At 41.3% G+C, this 20,980-nt stretch overlaps 1 protein-coding gene across 1 annotated transcript in view; it reads left to right on the top strand.

The window, feature by feature from the left end:
• The first annotated feature begins 1,503 nt into the window (after positions 1–1,503).
• The window catches only part of tbx15 (T-box transcription factor 15), a 34,684-nt gene continuing 15,207 nt past the window's right edge, over positions 1,504–20,980 (top strand). Inside the window, exons 1-4 of the mRNA XM_053440193.1 lie at positions 1,504–1,690; positions 8,003–8,213; positions 11,654–11,755; positions 18,934–19,105. Coding sequence (XP_053296168.1) covers positions 1,504–1,690; positions 8,003–8,213; positions 11,654–11,755; positions 18,934–19,105 — 672 coding nt within the window. The remainder of the gene's footprint in view (positions 1,691–8,002; positions 8,214–11,653; positions 11,756–18,933; positions 19,106–20,980) is intronic.

The raw sequence follows: 20,980 nt of genomic DNA, 5'->3' as shown, positions 1-20,980 counted from the left end.
ACATTTTTTTCTCCATGTTGGAACGAGATCTGTCTCTTCTTTGTTTCCTGTGTCCTGTGCGTCTTTTCCCGAGCATCAGGCCCGCAGTCTCTATATATGTTTTCAATAAGCGACTTCTGCTCCCTAACACATAATCTATGATGAATTTGACCAAATACTGTAACACCATTACGACATGTCTGCGTTATTTTTAGTAATGTAATTATTAACATTATTATTGTAATTATTAGCTAAATTGTAATATGGACAATTTTAGGCTATTGCCACTATTTTATTTAAATATTCTGTCGTAAAAGTTATAACATTTACTTGAATTAAATTCGAATAAGTCTCCCTTGCATTAGACAAACATTAAAAAAATTGTTCTCTAATTTGTTATTTACCTAATTAATTAAGAGACAGGTGATTTTAAAGGTTGGTTTGAGCCACGTTTATTTGGATTTGGCAGCGATATGTAAATAAATTAGCCTAATAATTAATAGACTAGTAGAATAAACAGGCGATGGGCCTTCTGGGGAAACCCTGAAAAAAATCATTACATCAGCTCCGGAGTGGTTAGCCTCTAATCTGACCTTAAATCAAACCAGTTCATTGCCCCCCTCAGATCTGCGGATCCAGAGAAACCAGTGACACCATTTCACCCGCTAATCTTCTCTGTTCCTTTGTGTGTCCGAGCGCGCAGCTCTGAGATCAGCCCACCTGTCCCGCTGCAGCTCAGCTGTCGACCCACACAATGAAGCTGTAATGTGACTGTTCCTGCAGGCCCTAGTAATGGTGGAATCTAAATGACTGTGGGATGTGATGGGCCTCACGTCGGCCTCATGGTTCCAAACCTGGTGGATCAGTGTACTGAGGGACAGGATGACTGAGGTCACTCAAACACACACATTTTAATTATTTAAATGCTTTGTTTGCAGCTTGATTAGTGTTATAACGAAGAGAAGAGATAATAAACAAAAGTATTTTCCATAGTCAACATGATGGAGTCTGTCCATTAAGCTGCTTCAGCCGGATCACGGTTCCTCTCCTAAGACGCGCGTCTCCCTAAGCTGCCATTGGCCGGAACACTTTGTCGAGCTGTCTGTTCTTACTTCTCATTGGACGCGCGGGTTTGACAGGGAGCTGGAGGGCCGCCCTCTGCGCCTGGAGAAAAAAACTCCTCCAGAAGTGAGTATCAATCAGAGAGAAGTTAGGGGGACAGAAAGAGAAAAGAAAGAAGCGGAGTGGAAGGAGCGAGAGACGCTTAAAGCGGCACACCGCATTAAAACGAACCTTTCAACCCTCCCGGACTTGATCTCATGCGCAACCAGGATGGCACAGTCTGCCGTCAGAAGTTTGATGCGGCGTTTCTAGTCACAGTTGGATTTACTTTGGACTCTTGGTGAGTTTGCGCTGCGCTGTAAACACTGACGTGTGCATTTTTGATAGTTCTGCTTCTCTGCGTTTTGGACGGACGGAGAGGCTTTTTCGCCGTGTCCTCCCCTTCGGGTGGATTTGAGAGAAATGAGTGAGAGGAGGCGATCTGCCGCAGCTCTGAGCTCTAGAGCCCACGCTTTTTCCGTGGAAGCCTTGATCGGCTCCAACAAGAAGAGGAAGCTCCGGGGCTGGGAGGAGAAGGAGCTGGAGTTGTCCATGGAGAGCCTCGCCACGGACGGAGAGGACCCGGCGCACTGTCTGGATATGGACCCGGGTCAGTGCTGCAGACACGCACCACACCGCTCACACGTCCGGATCTCCGTTATATCACTGCAGCGCAAAACAAAACCACGAGTCCCGAGTCAAAACATGGCTCCATGTTCAGTGGCCCAACCCAAGACATGTAGCTGAAAGCTCCACGGTCTCTGTGCCAGTGTGGAGTCTTTCTTCTTTAGATAAGAGATTCTGCTCTGCTGCACACAGAAGAATCAGTTTTACTGTGTACGTGTATCTTATAGACCTGGTGGGTGCAGACCTGCAGAGAATGTCAGTCACGTTGGTCTGTTCTGAATAAGTCGCACAAACCAAACCATCAAAACAACCTAAAGCGCAGTGTAGGACTTAACTTATGACAAAGACATAAGATGTGTCTTTTGTCACGGAGGGTTGGCCTGTCCATGTTTTGACTCTGGACTGGTGGATTACACTGATGTCAAAACACTTCATCAACAATAATGAGCCAGAACACAAAGTTGCGTTTCTGTTTGGCCGCTGTTTTCTTTCAGTATAAACGTGGCTGCAGGCCTGGATGGAGGCCTCGGCTGGTTGCACTCACATGAAGTCAGTGGCCCAATGCGCAAAAGAGAGAAACCAAACTGGAGATAGTTTTTATTAGATTGTCCTCCACAGCAAAACCCTGCATGCTCCTGCGTAAAATTGCTATTACGCAATGGCAGCGTCCGTTTTGCGTCATACAGAGAACCCCCAATACTTTCCAGGTACTGCAGGAGAGCGCTCAGAGAATTGAGAAGGTTTAACTCTCAATCACCCGGAGAAAAAGTGTAATTGGTTTGAATATGAACTGAAAAATATCTTTCGTCATTAAAGGGAAATTAATTGTACACTGAACTCAGGATCATGCACAAATGTTAAAAATAATCACACAAAACAATATTTCGGCTTTTTGATCAAATCTAATAAAATTGAACAAGGCAGGTAAGAGGTTTCTTTTTAATTCATATTCATAATTAATATAAATGCCGCAAAAGCAAATCCTAATTATGGGAATCGAGATAAAAACCGGTAACATTTTGTATTTTAAAGTTTGTTTCTTGAAACCATAGCACACACGTCAGTTTTGAAAGCGAGACATTTGTTTGCAATAACTGCAATTTCTGTGTGAGTATTTCATTATAAATGTTCTGTGTGACTCTTTTGCTTCAATTCAAACGCTGGTTAAATATTTGAGCAGGAAACCTATTTATTAGACCATTAAGTGTATCAGGCTCATTTAATACAAGTGTAATAAATGTATGCTGTTTATTCGCTGTTCAAACCTAAACAACTCCGATTTGGAGGTTTGAACTGTTTCAGATATCAACTTTTAACTTTTGACTTTTAGCCTCGAAGCTTCGCTCTGAGCTTCGTTTCAGAGCTGACCCTTTACAGAGCTGAGATTCTACTTTAGTCACAAATTAAGAAATAATGTTGCTTGAAAATTTAAGGTCATTCAATCTAAACTCTGTATAAATAAAAATTAAAGCCGCCTTTCCACAAAAATCTCGATTAGGTGAAAATGAAAAAACCTCGTGACGCTTGTGGATCCAGAAGAGGCCCACTCCTCATTATTAATACTTGATTTAGCTTGAGATAAACCAATCGTGTTTACTCATATGCAATTCACTGTTAATGAAATCTTTGTAGAAATATAGAGACATACAGAAGTGAAGCTTTCCATGTCTGTGTGCTGCGGGACACAGACTCGACGCTGAGTCCCGCTGCCGGTCGAAGGCTGACCTCCGGGGCGCAGCACCTTTAGGCACGGCTCCTCTCCGAAGTGAAACTGCTGCCACTGATTGAAAAGCAAAATATAAAAAAAAAAACGAAGAAAGAAAATTAAATCATTACGATGGAAGTTTTAGGAGATAAGTTTGGTCATAGGAACTCTCATGGGAGGTGTGTTGTAACTGTTGATATTATATCTGTGTTAAACGAGGACGATGAAACTAATCGCCCATTACACGGTTCACAGTGGTAAACAACTTGTTTGTGTGCATTTAAAAGGTCATAGATAATCTTCAAAAAAGAAACCTTAGACATCATTGAACGACCATGGGCTGGTTTTTCTATTTTTAAGTCTATGACGAAGAGACGTTTCACTGTTCGTCTTCTCCCTGCTTTTTGTTCCGGGTAATTTCAGGATCTGTGCCTGAATGCTAACCCAGTTCCTAGTCCTTGCCCCCCACACTGTCGGGCTCATTAGCAGGCTTGGTTCCTGGCAGGTTCCGCTGCTCGGGTCCTAAAGCCTCCGAGTTGGCGCGTCGGGCAGCGGTGACCGAGAACAGCGAGTCTCTGTGGTCAGATTATGCGGTTTAGTGGAATCCTTAACGGAGTGATTTTTTTTTTTTACTCAAGCCTGGGCGAGACTGGAAGCTGTCTGGTCGTGTAGAACGTTTATTAGCCTCAAAGACAAGCGACTGAGAAATGCACAAACCCTGACACAGGCGCACATTTAACAGTTTGCTGAAAATAAGGAGTTTTGTTAGACCTCACAAATACAACGACAACCACATCCCCATAACAGTTACCCCTAAGACGTCAGTTAACAAGCTCAACACCATCAAGTATGACTTAAAATTGAATGCCACGTATGAAAGGCCTGATCCAAACTATGTGCTTTACAAGGTGACAATTTTACCTTTTACGCACAAATTACGCACAGAACAAATCCGCCACAAACATCGAGTTTTCGCCCTGCTAAATAATAATAGCCAACACTAATACCAAATGATCCAAAGATTGCTAATTGCGTTCAGTTATTTTCTAAAGAGTAATTTCTTCGAGGCTGATAAAAGGGTGGCGTGTATGATTGAAGTGTCCATCAGTGTTGAAACAGGTGCTCTCACGTATGGATTGGGTTACTCAGTAATTTCAGGGTTGGCAGTCTGCTACCCTGCTCTTCAGAGATCGGATGCAACTTCATTTAATATATCAACATCATAAACATAATTTCAATATAAATACTGTACTTCAATGTAGTAGCCATATTCAGATGTGTTAACCTCACACCTTCAATATGGAAAAATGCACATTCAGTCTACTGTGCATGTCGCATTTTCTTGAAAGATGTTATTGAATGTCTGAGGCGCGGAAAACCAAGATGGGAGACTACTTCATTTCTGCACCATCAATGGTAATACTGCATATTGAATATGAAATTACTCTATTCAAAATGCCAACCTGTCTGGAAACATTTTAACGATTTTTTTTTAATACGTTGTCTGTGCAAAATGTTTGGAAAGATGGAAACAAAACCAGGTTTTAGAATTGAATCTTCTTTATTAGAGACCTTTCTACCTGAAAACAATTAGCTCATACTAATGGTACAGATGATTCCCATAATCAAATCATTATTCCCATGTACATGTATAGAACATAAAACATCTATCTGCAGCGCCAATTTCTAGCTCTGCCAGGGTATAAATAAATCTATTACTTCACTGAGCTATCTACGTAAAAATATATAATTGATAACTTATAAATCAGAATTAAATTAAAATAGTTGTACATTTTATTCATTTAATTTCCTTATCAAAGGATTACATATTTCAAACTTTAAGCTTCTTCCTCCTTGTGTAATCATTAGGGAAATATTCCGCTCCTCTGAATGAAGCTGATGTGAGGGACCAATTCAGACCAATTAGTTGCCCACAACGAATGTACTAATTTTAATGAAGTCCTAGTGAGAGCTTATTGGAAGCTCTTAACCACAGGCCCTATGTGAGCATGTGTGTGTGTGTGTGTGTGTGTGTGTGTGTGTGTGTGTGTGTGTTAACCACAGGAGATATCTGGGCGGTTCTTCTGTGAGTAAATTCGTACCCGTTTTTATGCATTCAGCATAAAAAAAACAACTTAATCTTACATTTGGAAACCCAAACAGAACCATGATATTCAGTGTGATTATCGATATTGATTTGACTTTGATATAAACCCAAAGCTGTGAGTACTGGACTTAATATATGGTTCTTTGTTATTAGTTTTTATATTTTTTGACAGTTTCATTCACATTTTTTGAATTATGGCAATTAGGCTTGGTGTTTAACTCCATGAACACCTGTGTGTGTGTGTGTGTGTGTGTGTGTGTGTGTGTGTGTGTGTGTGTGTGTGTGTGTGTGTGTGTGCGTGTGGGTGTGGGTGTGTGTGTGTGTGTGTGTGTGTGTGTGTGTGTGACTGGTGAGTGGGGGAGGACAGGTCCTTCAGCCTGATGACAGGGCGGCAAGGCACAGTCAGCCGACCCCCGCTCGGCTTGAGCCGCTTTTGCCGTTTCCTCTGAACACCTGCGTTTCACACACCAACATCCAGTAGATATGAAGGTTGCTCAATGTGGCTTTTCAGCCTGTGTCTGTAGTTTTCAGTTCCAATGCCAGAAACATCCCATTCATTTAAAGTTAGCATTATATTTTCTAAGGACCACTGTGGAAAAGCAACATTTAGTTTACGATAAAACCACATTTTTGCTGAAACCAGACTGACATTATTTAATCAGTTGGAGGAGAAGGATTTTAAAAGGCCTTAAAAGACACAATTATTTTCTATTGGTTTGATCAAGCCTCCATTACACAACTGACCTGTTGTAATAAGGTCAGATATAAACCAGATATTTATACAAATTATGCAACGCTCTTAAGTCTTGGTTGCAACATGAAAACAACACCTGTTTTTAATAATATAGAGACTAATTCACCTTAATATGTGAACAATATAAATACATATACTTTGTGTGTGTAGTATGTGAAATATTTGGCAAACTGTCCAGAACTAATCAGTTACCCCTGATCTCCCCAGTCATATTAAATATCTTCATTTGCATGATCTAATCTCCTGGCCCTGAATGAGAACACTGCAGTGTGTGTAGTAATAAGTATTTTTATAGAGAGCGAGGAGGCAGCTGAACGTATAAATGTGTGTGTGGACAGTTGAGATGAGAAGATGTGGGAGAGTAATCCTGTGTGACAGTCCTCTCTGGCTGCAGTGACATTGGAAATCTCTCCTGAGGAGATGATGGAAAGTGTCTCTCCCCTCTATGCCCCTCCACTCCTCTCCTCCCTCTGCTCCTCCTATCTCCATCTCTCCTCTGTGTTTCCAGTGGGGTTGGCTCAGCCTGCACTCCGGCGGTTTCGCCTGGGAAGCCGTCCAGTCCTCTCAGCAGCTCGGCATTTGCATAATCATATTTGGGTGCCCTTAGTCTGCCAAGTCGACCTCCTCATGTCAGGGTCCTCGATAAATAATAAATGATTAGAGTTTCTTTTTCTTTTTTTGGGGTGGTGTTGGTAGTGGTGTTGGTAGTGGTGGTGGTGATGGTGGTAGTGGTGTGGAAGACTCCACTGTAATCTGTTTCTGAGACAAAATAAGATTTTGCATATGGTGATTTCATGAGAACTTTATCTGCTGTTCTGAGGTGTGGAGGTTTGACATCCAGGCTGGAAAAATATCAAACATCTTCACATTTAACCCCAAAGGTTTTTGTTCTATTTTGAAATTGCACCACACATGTATTAGGTGTCTTTTAAAGGTTAAAGTCAAGTGAAATAATTCATTGTGGAGAAATTCTGCATTTCTCTTTAAGTGGAAGTGGATTGTTGATGGTTGACAGTTTCATTTAACTAAATACCTGGAGATTAGGGAAATATTTGTATGTGATTGACACAATTATGCAGATATCCTCTGATGTGTCTTTGGTAATCCAAACTCCACATTTGAACTCCACCTCAAAACACACAGGATTGTGGATGTTGTACTTTCAAGGGTTCCTGTTATTTTCTCCACTCCATCGGGCACTTTGGGTATCTGCTTTGAAATACAGTGAATTAGTCAAAATAAAAAAGTCTGGGGGCTTGGAGTCTGGGGATTCAGCCGGATGGAAACTTCTCCTGTAGGTCTGGATGTGTTTCAGGTTTATTAATCTGCTCTACGTTGCTACAGCGTTGATGACTCTGACTGGTCAGTCTGTTAAACTCGCTTCAGAAGGAACTCTTGAGGGGAAACTTCGTTTGCCGAACGTTTCCCATCGGAATCCTTCATTGTGTGGCCCAATTTAAAATGTAATATTCCCTACAGCGCCTTTCAAACGGCTTTACGCAACATTTATTCTGCTTTTGACATCAACCCAGAACTCCATGACGAGCTGAGCCAAAGAGCCAAACTCGGCCGCTTCTGTCCAAGTTGCAGACGGCAGGTGATTTGGAGTCAGTGGAGAGAACTGCTGCGCTCTCCTCCACCCGCCAAGTTTCCTGCGTAAAACCCCAAAGCGCATTAATCCGACTGTTTCAGTGCCGCTTTCTCATCATCTTCCTCATTTCCCCCTCAGACTCGGAGGCGAGTCCCGGCTCCGACGGAGAGGGTCTGGCCGAGAGGACGTCGTGCTCATTTGGCTCACCCGCCGACCTGGCCCCCGGCCCCTGCAGTGACCCGTCGCCCCCGGCCTCCATGGAGGAGATCCAGGTGGAGCTGCAGTGCGCAGACCTGTGGAAGCGCTTCCATGACATCGGCACAGAGATGATCATCACTAAGGCCGGCAGGTAGGACCCACACGCCCACGCACACACACACACACACACACACACACACACACACACACACACACACACACACACACACACACACACACACACACACAAACAAACAGACAAACACACACGCAAACACTGAGATGCTGAAGATGGCGGTTTTTACGTGCAGCCCTGCGGTGCTTGTGGTGGAGGCAGACAACTCCAGCTGTGCGTAAAAGGCGATTTAGCATAAAAAAATAATATTTGGCAAAAATAAACTGCAAACCGCTTTCCTTTAATTTCTAATGAGGTAGGTTTGTGACAGCTCAGACTGAAGTCAATCGAACATTTTACACATTCAGACCCTTAAAACACACGCGTAATTTAAAGAAACACAGAGCGGTTCTGTTAGACAGACGCACACACACACACGCACACATAAACACACACACACACACACACACACACACACACACACACACACACACACACACAAACACACACACACACACACACACACACACACACACACACACACACACAGAGCTCTGTCTGGAGGCTGTTAACGTGTTGCACATGCAGGCCGCTCCGCTGTGTTCAGGCCTTCATGACGCTGCAGGTTCTTCCTGATGTCGGAGCATGAGCAGCTCTGATTCAGCCTCGCTCTCGGGACAACAGTCAACACCCAGGCCGAGCGCAGGAGTCGATCTTCGGGTACACAGGAAGGATCTTTCCCCGCACTCTGCTCCGCTCCGTGCGCTAGAGGAGTGCCGCGCGTATCCATTAACACCCCTCCCCCCTCCCCAACCCCTGTTCACATCATTGAACAAATCCTCCTTTAAGAACATATTTATTATCATTTAGAGCCCTTGAAGCGCTTCATGTTTATATAACTGAATAAAAGTAGCCATGGAGGGTGACGATATAAGTATTAACATTTTAAACATAAGCTGTTTGCTTGTAAATATTTCATGGATCAAAAGTTTCTCTTTTATGGTGAGGAACCTCTTCAAGACTGAGCGGATTTGAAAGTGAAGCAGTAATATAAAAATTGTTTAATTCATTAGTTTTGGTGCTTGATAAATCTACGTTGTGTTTTGTTTTGATTGACTTCCTTTATTCATAACAATAGTTTTTTCCTGTAGGACTGGTGCATTCACTGAATCCGTCAAAGGAGGATATAGCAAAAGTCTCTCAGTCTATATAGAGGAATGATTGTAGTCTAAACTATTTTCTTTAGTTTAGCAGCAAATATATACTATTAGGAACTTTGTCATTGAGTTGGATTGTGCAGTATGATTCTTGAAGGAATGATTGTTTAAATGGATGAAAAACAAAGTATAATCCATTATAACTTCGATGTGACGTTAATTTTAAATTAACTGAGCTTATTTGTGGATAAAGGAAATTTATTAAAAACAGTGGGTAGATGCTTTATCCAGAGTTTTAAACCTAATATTATTTTCTGATGTAGACATTTTAAAACCAGACCTTTTTTTCTCTTTTTTTCAAATAAAACCAAAACCTGTTTTTAATATCTGACTTCAGACTGAATCAAGCTTTCTCCCTCTTCTCCATATATATGTTTAAAACAAAATAAAGAATTAGTTTTAAATTGGTCGATCAGCGCATAAACAGTGAGTTTGCGCTGAAGCAAATTGCAGGAGGACGCGGACGCGCACGTCTCCGTGTGCACTTCACGGCCTGTTCATAATAAGCTCATAAATCCAGACGAGAAGGGAAGCAAGAAAACAGCCCTCCGTTCTCATTAGGCAGGCCCGGATTTACGAGCTCCAAATCAAAAAGGAAAAATGCAGCTTTTGAAGTGCAAAACGAGGAATTAAGTTGAAATGTCTCACGCTCCATACACACACCGTTATTTAACATAGATGGTTATGTCTTTATTCCTTTTTTCTTTTCAGTTTGTTGGTTTTCATGAGGTTTGAGCCTCAAACGTTGGTCTGAAGCTTAAAAAACGTTTGGGGCTGGTTTATATATCTTAAATCCATAAATATCAAGTTCTGCAGAATTATAAAAAAGCACATGAAACTCATTTACGATTTGGACTTGAACACAACAGAAGAGTTAAAATAAATTCCTGAAAAGGTCAGAGGTCACAGTGTCATGGACCAAATATTCACTTTACTGAAAATGGAAATTGTTAAAAATGAAAAGAGACTGGAACGATGCCTTGTTTTTTGGGATTAACAAATGATGATTAACAAACGGATTAAGGAGCATGGCGCTTTTGAGATAAACATTCTTTATTTTATAGATTCAAAAATACTAATAATTTGAAGAGCACACGTCCTCAAAGCACTAAACTGTTATGGACCAGAGTTCCAGTTTCAAAATTGCAAACTGACTTTTTTGGATGCAAGTCATCCGTTAGAGGAGTAAATCAGGACAAACAAAAGAATGAAAATGTACCAAAAAATAAAAAAGTTAACAGAGAGGCAACATTTTCTACAATGTTTTGAAACTAGTTTCAGTATATTCTCAAAGTGTTTTGATCTAAATCATCTAAAATATACTTGTTTGATAGGTTTACTCTGTATCATTACAGATTGTCATTTGTTGTCATCAGTTGGGAGGGAGATAAAAATGATCTCACATCATGCATCTCAAATAAAAGTCAGTTTTCATTCTGGATGTAATTGATGTGTTAAAACCACAGTCTCACTGGTTTGAGCATAGAACCTGACCAGTGGATTCAATGAAGGAGACACAGCTAGTTTTGTCCTTTTCTTTTTTATGATTATGTAACAGGCTGTGTGCCTTCATGCTGGATTACATCATTATGAAAATCAGGAGCACTCAAAGAAATAAAAAATGATAAAGACACTTTATGCTGCATGATGTTTGTTATGTCCTGTTTTATTTAGAGTCATATGATATAAAAAAGACAGTTGGAAGTGCTTTAAAGTGCACAAACAATCCTTCAGTTTAAATTTGAACACATTTCAATATGTATATAGAGCAATTTAGGCTTCAGCATCTTGCCCAAGGACACTGCATGGGGCACACGGACTGAAGGAGCTGGGGATTGAACCAACAACCTTCTGTTTTGTCGATGACCCGTTCTGCCTCCTGAGTCGGAGCCGACTAAACGAAGGATGTGTACATTTGCTAAATGTTTGTTTTCATAGTTAATTATAATAATCCCAGTTTCAGCTGAAGCTCACCTCAGCTTCCTGTGGCAACAGAAAACCCACATGTAATCCCAACTTTTATGTAAATGGCTTGTCTGCGTGACTGCGTCTCTAAAACACAGTTTGTATTTGTTTTTGCTGGTCGACCAGCAGCTGCTCACACTGACACGGTGTCGGCAGCTGACTGGTTTCAGTGGTAGTGGTGTGTTTTGGGACACTTGTTATTTTCAGAGGTATTTTTAACATTGTCGTCTCTTGGGACGGAAAGGGGCAGAGACTTCATCCTTACTTCATCGTGTTTTGTCTTGTCCTCATCAGGAGGATGTTTCCTGCCATGAGGGTAAAGATCGCAGGACTGGACCCTCATCAGCAGTATTACATCGCCATGGACATTGTGCCTGTGGACAACAAGAGATACAGGTATCTTCCTCACACACAAATAACATGACTGGAGATGAATGACTGTGACGTGCAACATATCAGACATCAGATATTGAATCAAATTGTCTTGGCATTCTTTATAGATGGTTCTTTCCATTTACTGGCCTCCAAAATACAAAAATGTGTCCCACTGTTTCTTTACCAAACTGCTGTTAAAAACCAAAATGATTTCGTTCCTTCTGGTTTCACTGGGGAATGTAATGTCCTGTGATGGTCTGAAAGCTGTTTCAGATGCTTCTCAGCCACGACAACAATTAAGCTGCGGTGAAAATGCTGAGTAATTGTGTTTTTGTCTTTGGCACGAAAAAAGTCAAATATACAGAGACTCCACACCAGCCTGAAATGACAGCTTCGCTCTGAAAATAGTTGCATCCAGCTTCAGAACTCCTTTTAATAAATGCACAGCTGTGCACAATAAGCACAAGCACGGCCATATATGTATGAGCAAGTATTTAAACTCTATTTTCCTGGACAATTTTCAAATGTCAGACCAACATTTTGACCTAGTTGGATTGTTCTCATCTTTACACCATTTCTCATGTCAGACCCGCACATAACAAGGATTTGGACCGAGCAAAGATGTCCCAGCTTTCCTTTTCATTTCTCTGATTTCTCATACAACTGCTGCAGGGCTGCAGGGTTTTTCTCTTGCAATCCATTGAAAGTAGTTATTCCCATCATTTGCATCCGTGACGTAAAGCGAAAGTGATTAAAGTGTGCATGTGCTGGAGGAGAGCTTGTATATGATGGATCTCTTTGGATATGCAATAAGACTGATATCCCCGGCCAACGCTCCCAGTGCCTGAAGTTGGAGCCAGAGAGAGAAGATTGAAATGTATTCATCATCCCACAGGCCGAGCCGCAGAGCCAGAGGCTGCCTGCAAATAGGATAACTCTCAGCGTTCAGATCTAATGACGGATATAACAAAAAAAAAAAACAGGTTGAGATGGAAAGAAAATTTGTGATACTGAAAAAGCTTTGGAGCTGCTGTTGTTGTGGGTGAGTGTGGTAGTTTTATTCGGTTACTTTCATGGCTCAGTATCATCATTCTTCAGGTATTATGGCAGAAATGAGGAGAAATAAGATGCAGATGGTGAAATGAGGAGGTTTTCCTGTGTATTTGATGCAGATACAGGCTGTTACTTTGTGTTATGAAGTGATAATTTGGCAAATAACCCAGAGTCTGCCTCATTTCATTCACAACAGTTTTACCAGTTAAGGCTTCTACAGGCTGTTGCTGTTTTTCTTGTCTCCAAGCTGCCAGTAGATTGATTTCTGAACTGGAATGAAGGGTTTAATTTGTGGTTTTACGAGATTGCGACTAAATGACCTCAGAAACAACATTCAGATCAAATGAGAGGGTGAAACAAGCTGCTGATATTCTTTGATCCTGCTAAATGAAAACACACACAAACCAATAATGTGTTGGTCTGAATAAAATCCACATTACTTACATGTAATTTCCTAAGGAGAGCTGGGCACTGTAGGTTATAGCAGACATTATTCAAACCAAATAAAAAGTGGATTTGTTCAGGACTTTTTTGACCTGTGGATTGATAGATATGTAGGGCATGTATATAAAGCACCAGGGCAGTGTATGCGGGTGTGACCAGAAGAATTTATTGGCATTCTTTTTACAAATATCACACTAACTTCTCTAAAACAATGGATGGAACTGCTTCCCTGAGGTGAGGCATCTGATGTCAGATGGATGTGATGATGATGCTGCTATCGGCTCGTTCTCCAGGTTTGGGTCTGTCAGTGTTGAGTGGACCCCTGCAGTCTTTGCAAGAGTCTGTTTGAAAACAACTCCTCAGAGCAGCCGGTTTTCACAAATGCAGAGATGCAAACTTCACCACATGTTTGAAAATCTCAGGATGAAGATAGAATTCATAGACCTTGAGCAGAAGAAGCATGTTGTACCGACGTTAGAGCTCATTGAGCTGCGTCACGTTTTTTTATTTTCATTAAAGACGTGAGTGTGCCACGTGAATACTCCCTCCATCTGCAGGACAAAATCATGTCATCTCACAGGGAGACGGAGAGCCCTTCCTGTCAAATCAGAGGAAAAACAGGCAGGGCGGAGAGAAATGAAGACACAAGTCTGCATAAAAACTATCGATTAATAAAAACAAAGTGACTTCTGCAGTGTGTGGGTTTGATTCGGGTTCCTTCCTCTGTCATTTCATATCGTTGTGCATTAATGTAAAGTTTTCCAGCAGAGCGCAGCAGACGTGCTGCCCTGCCGCCTCACCACGCTCTCCGAACAGCGAACCAAGACATCGTGGAGGATTTTTAGAGGCCATAAGATCTTGTAAAATTAAATAAGATTTTCTTCCTGGCTGGGGAATTTACCACAGGGCTTTGCAAACTGAGCTGGAGGCTGTCGTGGTGTGTCTCAGAATCATGGAGAGTTTGGGCTCTGGAAATCCGGTCTTTATTGGAATCCACTCACTTCACTTGGGCCTCCTGCCCCTCTTTAGGAACGTCTCATTAAATCTCCATATATTACAGTTCTTTCATGTGGACAGTCGCTCGGTTTGCTCTGAGCTCAGGACGCTGAACGCAGCTTACCTCATTCTTTCAACTGTGCATCAGAGACACACATAAACATATTGAAAATGGATAAAACCTACAAGATGATGTCTTGTTGTTTATTTCTAATCTTTATCCAATAAACTAAAATCCGTTAAACTACATCAAAGTAAAATATTAACTATCTTCATGGGGACATTTGGTACTTGTAAGTCCAAAAACACACACGCATAAAAGTAAGCACATGACACACACACACACACACCAGTACATACACAAGCATTAATGTTGCTATTCATGTGAGGTCAGTCACTGAATTCAACCCGACCCAAACCTAAATCTGATGTTAAACCCACATTGTTAAAGTTAAATTAAGTTAATCTAAACCAAAAGCTAATCTTTAATCTAAGGTTACTCTCATTTGATGTTATGTTTATTTCTGGCTCATACACTTGACCTGATATAAGTATAGAAACACACACACACTTGATACCCTTACAAAATTAGAAACACATTCTAAAGGGATAAAACACACACCAAAGACAGCTGTGGACCTATACTTGTGAGGACAATCATTCAAAACAAACTCTTGTTAACCCTGACTTTATTCGACCATAACATAAACTTAAATATGAACTGTAACTAAAACTGTAACTAATAAACACAGGGCCAAATATTAAACTGGTCTTTTTAAGTCCTTATTTTCCTATATTTACAAGGGCATTTGGTTTCACGAAACAATGTAATATAGAAATACACATACACACACACACACATATCGACACACACACACACACACACATATCGACACACACACACACAAAAACACACACACACACACAGACACACACACTGTTACAAACAGAACCTTAATCTAATTTGGAACTGACCCGGTGAAGATGTGAAGATTTGCAAAATATTGTTGCATTTTTGGTACTGACACCTGGTTCTCATAAGTATAGAAACAAAAGAACACACACACACACAATCAAATTTAAAACACATACAAATACCCACAGGCCTCTACGTTGCTTTTTCTGGGGACAGTCAATTGATCCACGTTGATAATCTCAATTTTTCATCCTAAATTTAAAATCTAATCGCATAGTCTAAGTGTAAGAGACAACTTGCAAAATATTACTGATGATGTATTCTAGTGAGGACATTTGGTGGTTCTTAAGCAGAATAAAAGACACGAAAACACATGTATAGAAAGATACGAGCACACACACACACACATACATAGGTACCTATTTAAAATTAGAAACACATTCAAAGCCACAGAAACACACCTACAGGAACTTTTGTCGCCATCCTATCCCGACACCCTAAAACAACTTGATCCTATCACTCATTCTAACGTTTAACCAATAGACAAGTATCTGAGTGTGAAACAGACTCAGTGTGAGAATTAGCAAAATGTCATCGTTTATATGTCTCTGTGAGGACACACACACACACACACACACACACACACACACACACACACACACACACACACACACACACACACACTAGTCAACCCTGAATGGGAATTCAATAACAATATTCTCTCAGTACAGTAACCTAATATACAGGCTAAGTTTGGCAAGTGTGTAAATGTGTGCTTTTATGTGCATGCCTGCGTTGGAGTGTGTGTGTGTGTGTGTGATGAGCTCAGCACACACTCCTACACACATAGACATACTCACACTCTGAGTGTAATTGTGCATTTGTGAGAATCAGGGGTGTGCGCTGCAGTGCAGCTCTGTCAGCTGTACATTTTGGTGTCGACTGGGAAGGGAAACAATCCCCCCTCCACACACACCCACCCCAACCACACACCCACCTCCTCCCTCCCCCGCCCGTCCAGTAAGAGTGTCACATAAAGTCCAGTCTTTATTGATCGTGCTGGTGCCAGATGGCAGATTTATGGAAGATGAAAGCGGGCGCACTAATCAGATTTCCAGTCCTGTTTGGGGCTAAAGTTTCCTCGTTCCTTAACACTTTCCCTGCTATGCTGAGCGTAACCCTAAACAGGGCTCCAAACAGGAAATTACAGGAACGCCCGGCACCCTTTGTGACTGTATACGTCCGGTGTGTGTGTGGAGGTGTGTGCTTCGGATTACTGAGACGTGTAGACATGTTTGTTTTCCCTCGTTGAACGTTTATCTGAGGAATGTGATGTTGTCCGAATAGAGAATTGAATGATAGAAGTGGCCTATGTCATTAAGAAAGGAGTTATGAGAAGCTTCATTACTGATATTTTCCTGTCTGGCTCATAACTAATGAGTTTATGAATGAGTTGAATCTCACGTCTCATTTTCGGCTGAAGTAGGCAGCTCTTTATAGAAGCTTTAGAGCAAAAACACTTGGCACAATCTGATCGGCATCAGGCAGACACAACGTTATCAGGTTAAAAAGTTATCAGGTTACAGCTGGATATGTATACACAAGCTGTTTGCTGACAAGTGCTCCACTTCAACCTAAAATGTCATGAGTGTAGGAGCCCTGTACGACACGTCTCCTAAAATGTAATTTAGTCAATTTGGTTTGGTGTTCGGTCTCTACACTGAGCCAAAGTAAAGTCAAATTGAGCGAATGAGTGGAAATTGTGGACATGATTAGTTGCGTGTCTAATCTTTGGATTTTTGTGGGGCCAGTTGGAACTGCTGGAAAAAATTCATGCAAATCACTATGCAACAGAGAGGGACTCGGTGAATGAATCATGACGTACATGGTGCATTCGACCTGAATCATCAGATCTTTGAGGAGCGATAATGAGACTGTTACAATGCATGAAACCAATAGAGAAGCTGTCTTCGCTACTGTTGTTGTGAACGCCAACGTCACTCGATGAGACACATAGAGGCACCAGACCGAAGAATTACAGCCCCAACTGAGCTCCCTAAAATTAAAATTTGCACTAAATCCTCCCTGTTAATTCGAAGAGTCTGTAATAATGTAGATTTGTGCATGAATGTAATGTTGAAAACATCCGTTCAGAGCTGACTTGACCTCCAATATGGCCGCCAGCGGACCAACATCCCGTGAAACGCCCCCCCCGATGCATTTTAAATCTGTGCATGTATTTGTGTTCTCTGCGGCAGAAAGAGGCTGAGTATGTATTTTTGTGTGTATTGGAATGTACTTAAATTTTATGTGTACGTGCGTGCATGGGCGTGTGTGCGTGTGTGTGTGTGTAATGGGGTGGTGCAGCCCTTTGTGGCAATAACAAAAGGACCAAATGAGAGTTTTGTCCATGTTTCAGGAGTGAGTGATGACTTTGGCAGAGACGCTGCAGATAAAACACTTTGGACTGAGCGCCCGGCCAGAACTAAAGGCAAACAGCTGTGCTTCACACTCTCTCTTCTCTTCTCCTCTCACTCACTACCTCTCTCTCCCCTTCTGTGCTCCTCTCTCTCCTCCCATTCTTCCCCTTTTTTTTCCCTCTGTCCTTCGACTGTCTCTCTCTTCATCTTTCTTGCTGATTTTCCTCATCTGACTTCACCGTCTCTGTCTGTGCATTTCTGTCTTTTCTTCTGTTCTTTTTCATTCGCTCCCTGCCCCCAGCCTTTTCATTTTGTCGTTTGTTTTTTGAATGGTGCATGCTACAGCGACTGGTGGTTTCTGGACTTTTTACAAAGGAGGGTAAAAGTCGTTTTCTATTTCTTTCTTTCTCTCTTTCTTTCTTTCTCTCTTTCTTTCTTACTTCCTTTTCTCTTTCTTCTCTCTCCCTGCTGTTTAATGGGTGGGACGCCCCGTAGTACCCAAACTCACACACAACCTCATCAAATATTATGGCTTAGCTAAATTGAAAGTGCACAGCTGAGTGTGTGTGTGTGTGTGCGTGTGCATATGGAATATTTTATGTCGCCGTTGTTAGAAATTTCAAGCACAATGAAGAAACAACAGATGAGGTTTTAAAGTCGGCGCCGTGGCAACATGTTTCCAGTGTTTGGAGTTGTTTTCCAGCGTAGTGAAAGAAGCAGAGGCGTTCAACCCTGAAGTGACCTCAGAGATTTAAATTAAGGGATTAACGATTATAAATCCTGGAGATTTGATTTAACTTTTGCAGACCAACAACCTGATGTGTGATGCATGAAAACAGATGAAAATGGAAATTGTAGTTTCAGAATAGTGTTGTGCTCAATTCTCCTCCAACACGCAGGAAACAATTGAGCCCGATCCTCCTGCAAACTGTTCAAGAAGAAACATCCAGTGTTTATATGATATTTGCAGCTCAAACTAAAACGACTCGAACAGACAAGATCCCAGCTATGGTTTACGGTGAAACATTCTAACTTTAATCGTATCAGGAACAATTTACACAAACTGAAAACTGAATGAAATAGCCAGTACAAAAAGTTTTTATGTTTCATAATATAACCGTTTATAATCTGACCACAATATTTATCTTCGCTTTCTGTGTCTGAAAAGAAAAAAAAGAAAAAAGAATTCTGCCACAGTGTGAAGCACAATTGCACTTTATAGTCAACCTTTGTGTTAAGTTTCATGTGTGCAACACAATGTTTCTGCTCCTTTAATAAAAACTTCTGTTACTGGATGTATGTGTATGTAAACACAAGGCCAATATATTAATATGTGACACCTGCTGATCCTCCCTGGTCTTGTCTTGCAGGTATGTGTACCACAGCTCGAAGTGGATGGTGGCGGGAAACGCCGACTCCCCGGTGCCTCCGCGGGTCTACATCCACCCAGACTCCCTGGCCTCAGGAGACACCTGGATGAGACAGGTGGTCAGCTTCGACAAGCTCAAACTCACCAACAACGAACTGGACGACCAGGGACACGTAAGCAGACAACTCTTCATCTTCACAGCTCCTCTGTCGCTCAATGGTTTGACAAGTTGTCAGGAAACATCTGCAAATGACTCAAGACGATAGAAAGATATTTAGAGAACAATACAAGACCCCAGGGTGCTGCAGAAACATGCACACACGGATTGAAGATTTTTCAATGCATTTGCTTATAAAGGAAAACTGAGGAGGTTCTTTGCGGTCATTTTGGTTTCATGACTCACATGAGCTATGATGCTTGTTCAGAATAGATTTTCTGCAAAACACGGCTCACACATGTTGAAGATTTGTCCGTTCTGATTATTAGCTTTCTAAATTAGCATGTGTTTGAGGGATATGACCTCATGCCCTTGTTTTAATAGGCTGGTCATTTCCTTCGTGGGTCTGTCAAGCATTTTCTAATGAAGCGGTTTCGTTATATGCACCTAATGACTGCATTTGATTTGTAGTTTGCTCCAGCAGCCACAGCACTACTGAGCTTAAATTTAGGTCTGACCACATTCGGTTTAATTTACTGCCGTGCTGGTTTTCAGGCAGTATCAGAGGTGGGGAGGTAAAGTCAGTCTGTTACTGGACTCGGCTGCTCTGAACGTGAAATGTGGGTTTCCTAGGTGAAAATATTTAAGTGTAATGCAACAAGTTCCTCCGCAATTTGTTTGATTTACAGTTTTTCTTTATGTATCATTAGCAAGCAGGCAGCAAGTGAGACCCTGACTTTATAACTCTGTATAGTTATAAACGGAGAAGGGACATGCTCCTTTGATTAATAACTCTGACTGGCCTCTTATAGCTCAAAGCTGCAAGAAAGATGAGAAAATGCTAAAAAGAACATTATAAAATGACCAAATTCTACAATAAGAAACATTTGTGCAGCTGCATTGCTGCAAAGTTTTGATAAAGTTAAAGAATGGACCTAAACATGATCCACATTTTAAGTTATTTTTGTCAGGAGTTAGCTGATATCACGCAAGGGCAAAAAAAGAAATAAAATGAATAATATTTGTTAATGTCCGACAGATGTCTAAAGAAGCAACACGCTTAATATGCCAAGATATGTCTGTCAGCTTGTCTTCATGTTTCTCTTCCACTGAGACCAGGGATTACTTAATGGATCCTTAAAGAGAACTGCTAAATGTATTTTATCTCAAAAATCCAAGTTTTTATCACCAAACCCAAACACAACACGTTGCCCAGTGAGAATACACTACTCAAATTTAACCCTCTGGAGTCACTGGTCACACGGGCGTGATCAAATGACATGACCGGTTCAAGACGTCACTGCGTCAACACAGAGCCACATGAAGCGCTGGTTTCAACCATAGGTTTCAACTGGTTGTTTGGTGTTGGCTTTGGTGTAGCCAGCGAAAAACCAGAGATGGTAGGAATTGAATTAAAAAAGACTTGCAAATAAATGTGTGCAAGATAGGAAGGTGCAGGCGTTGCATTTAATCTCACATGCTTCTCACAAAATTAACATTATCCTCTTGGAAGGTGAATGAGTTAAAGATCATGAAACCACAAGTGAAATTAAGGCTTAAAACTCAGAGCGTTCTTCTTGCAGTCTTACCATGAAACGTGTAAAACCAATTTCTGTTTCATTCAAGACTTTTTGCGGAAATTAAAAGATTGAATCGATGGCAAATCCACCTCTGTATTAAAAACCAAGTACTTTTATAAACTGATAAAATACTGGTGCAAACAGGTGATGGAGCGATTAGAAAAGAGTAGTGATGGCACCAGAAGAGAGATGTTTACAGTCCTGTGATAAAATGGCCATGCCCAGTTTGTCTCAGTGAGCTGTGTGGGGCTGTCACAGCTCGGCACATCATCTCTGTGGTGACAAATGAAAAAAACATATGGGCGTTGGCG

The sequence above is a fragment of the Pleuronectes platessa genome, chromosome 14 (assembly GCF_947347685.1).
Source record: "Pleuronectes platessa chromosome 14, fPlePla1.1, whole genome shotgun sequence".
Taxonomy (NCBI): Eukaryota; Metazoa; Chordata; class Actinopteri; order Pleuronectiformes; family Pleuronectidae; genus Pleuronectes; species Pleuronectes platessa.
Note: the sequence above shows the minus strand (reverse complement) of the source record. Positions and strands in the feature narration are given on the sequence as shown.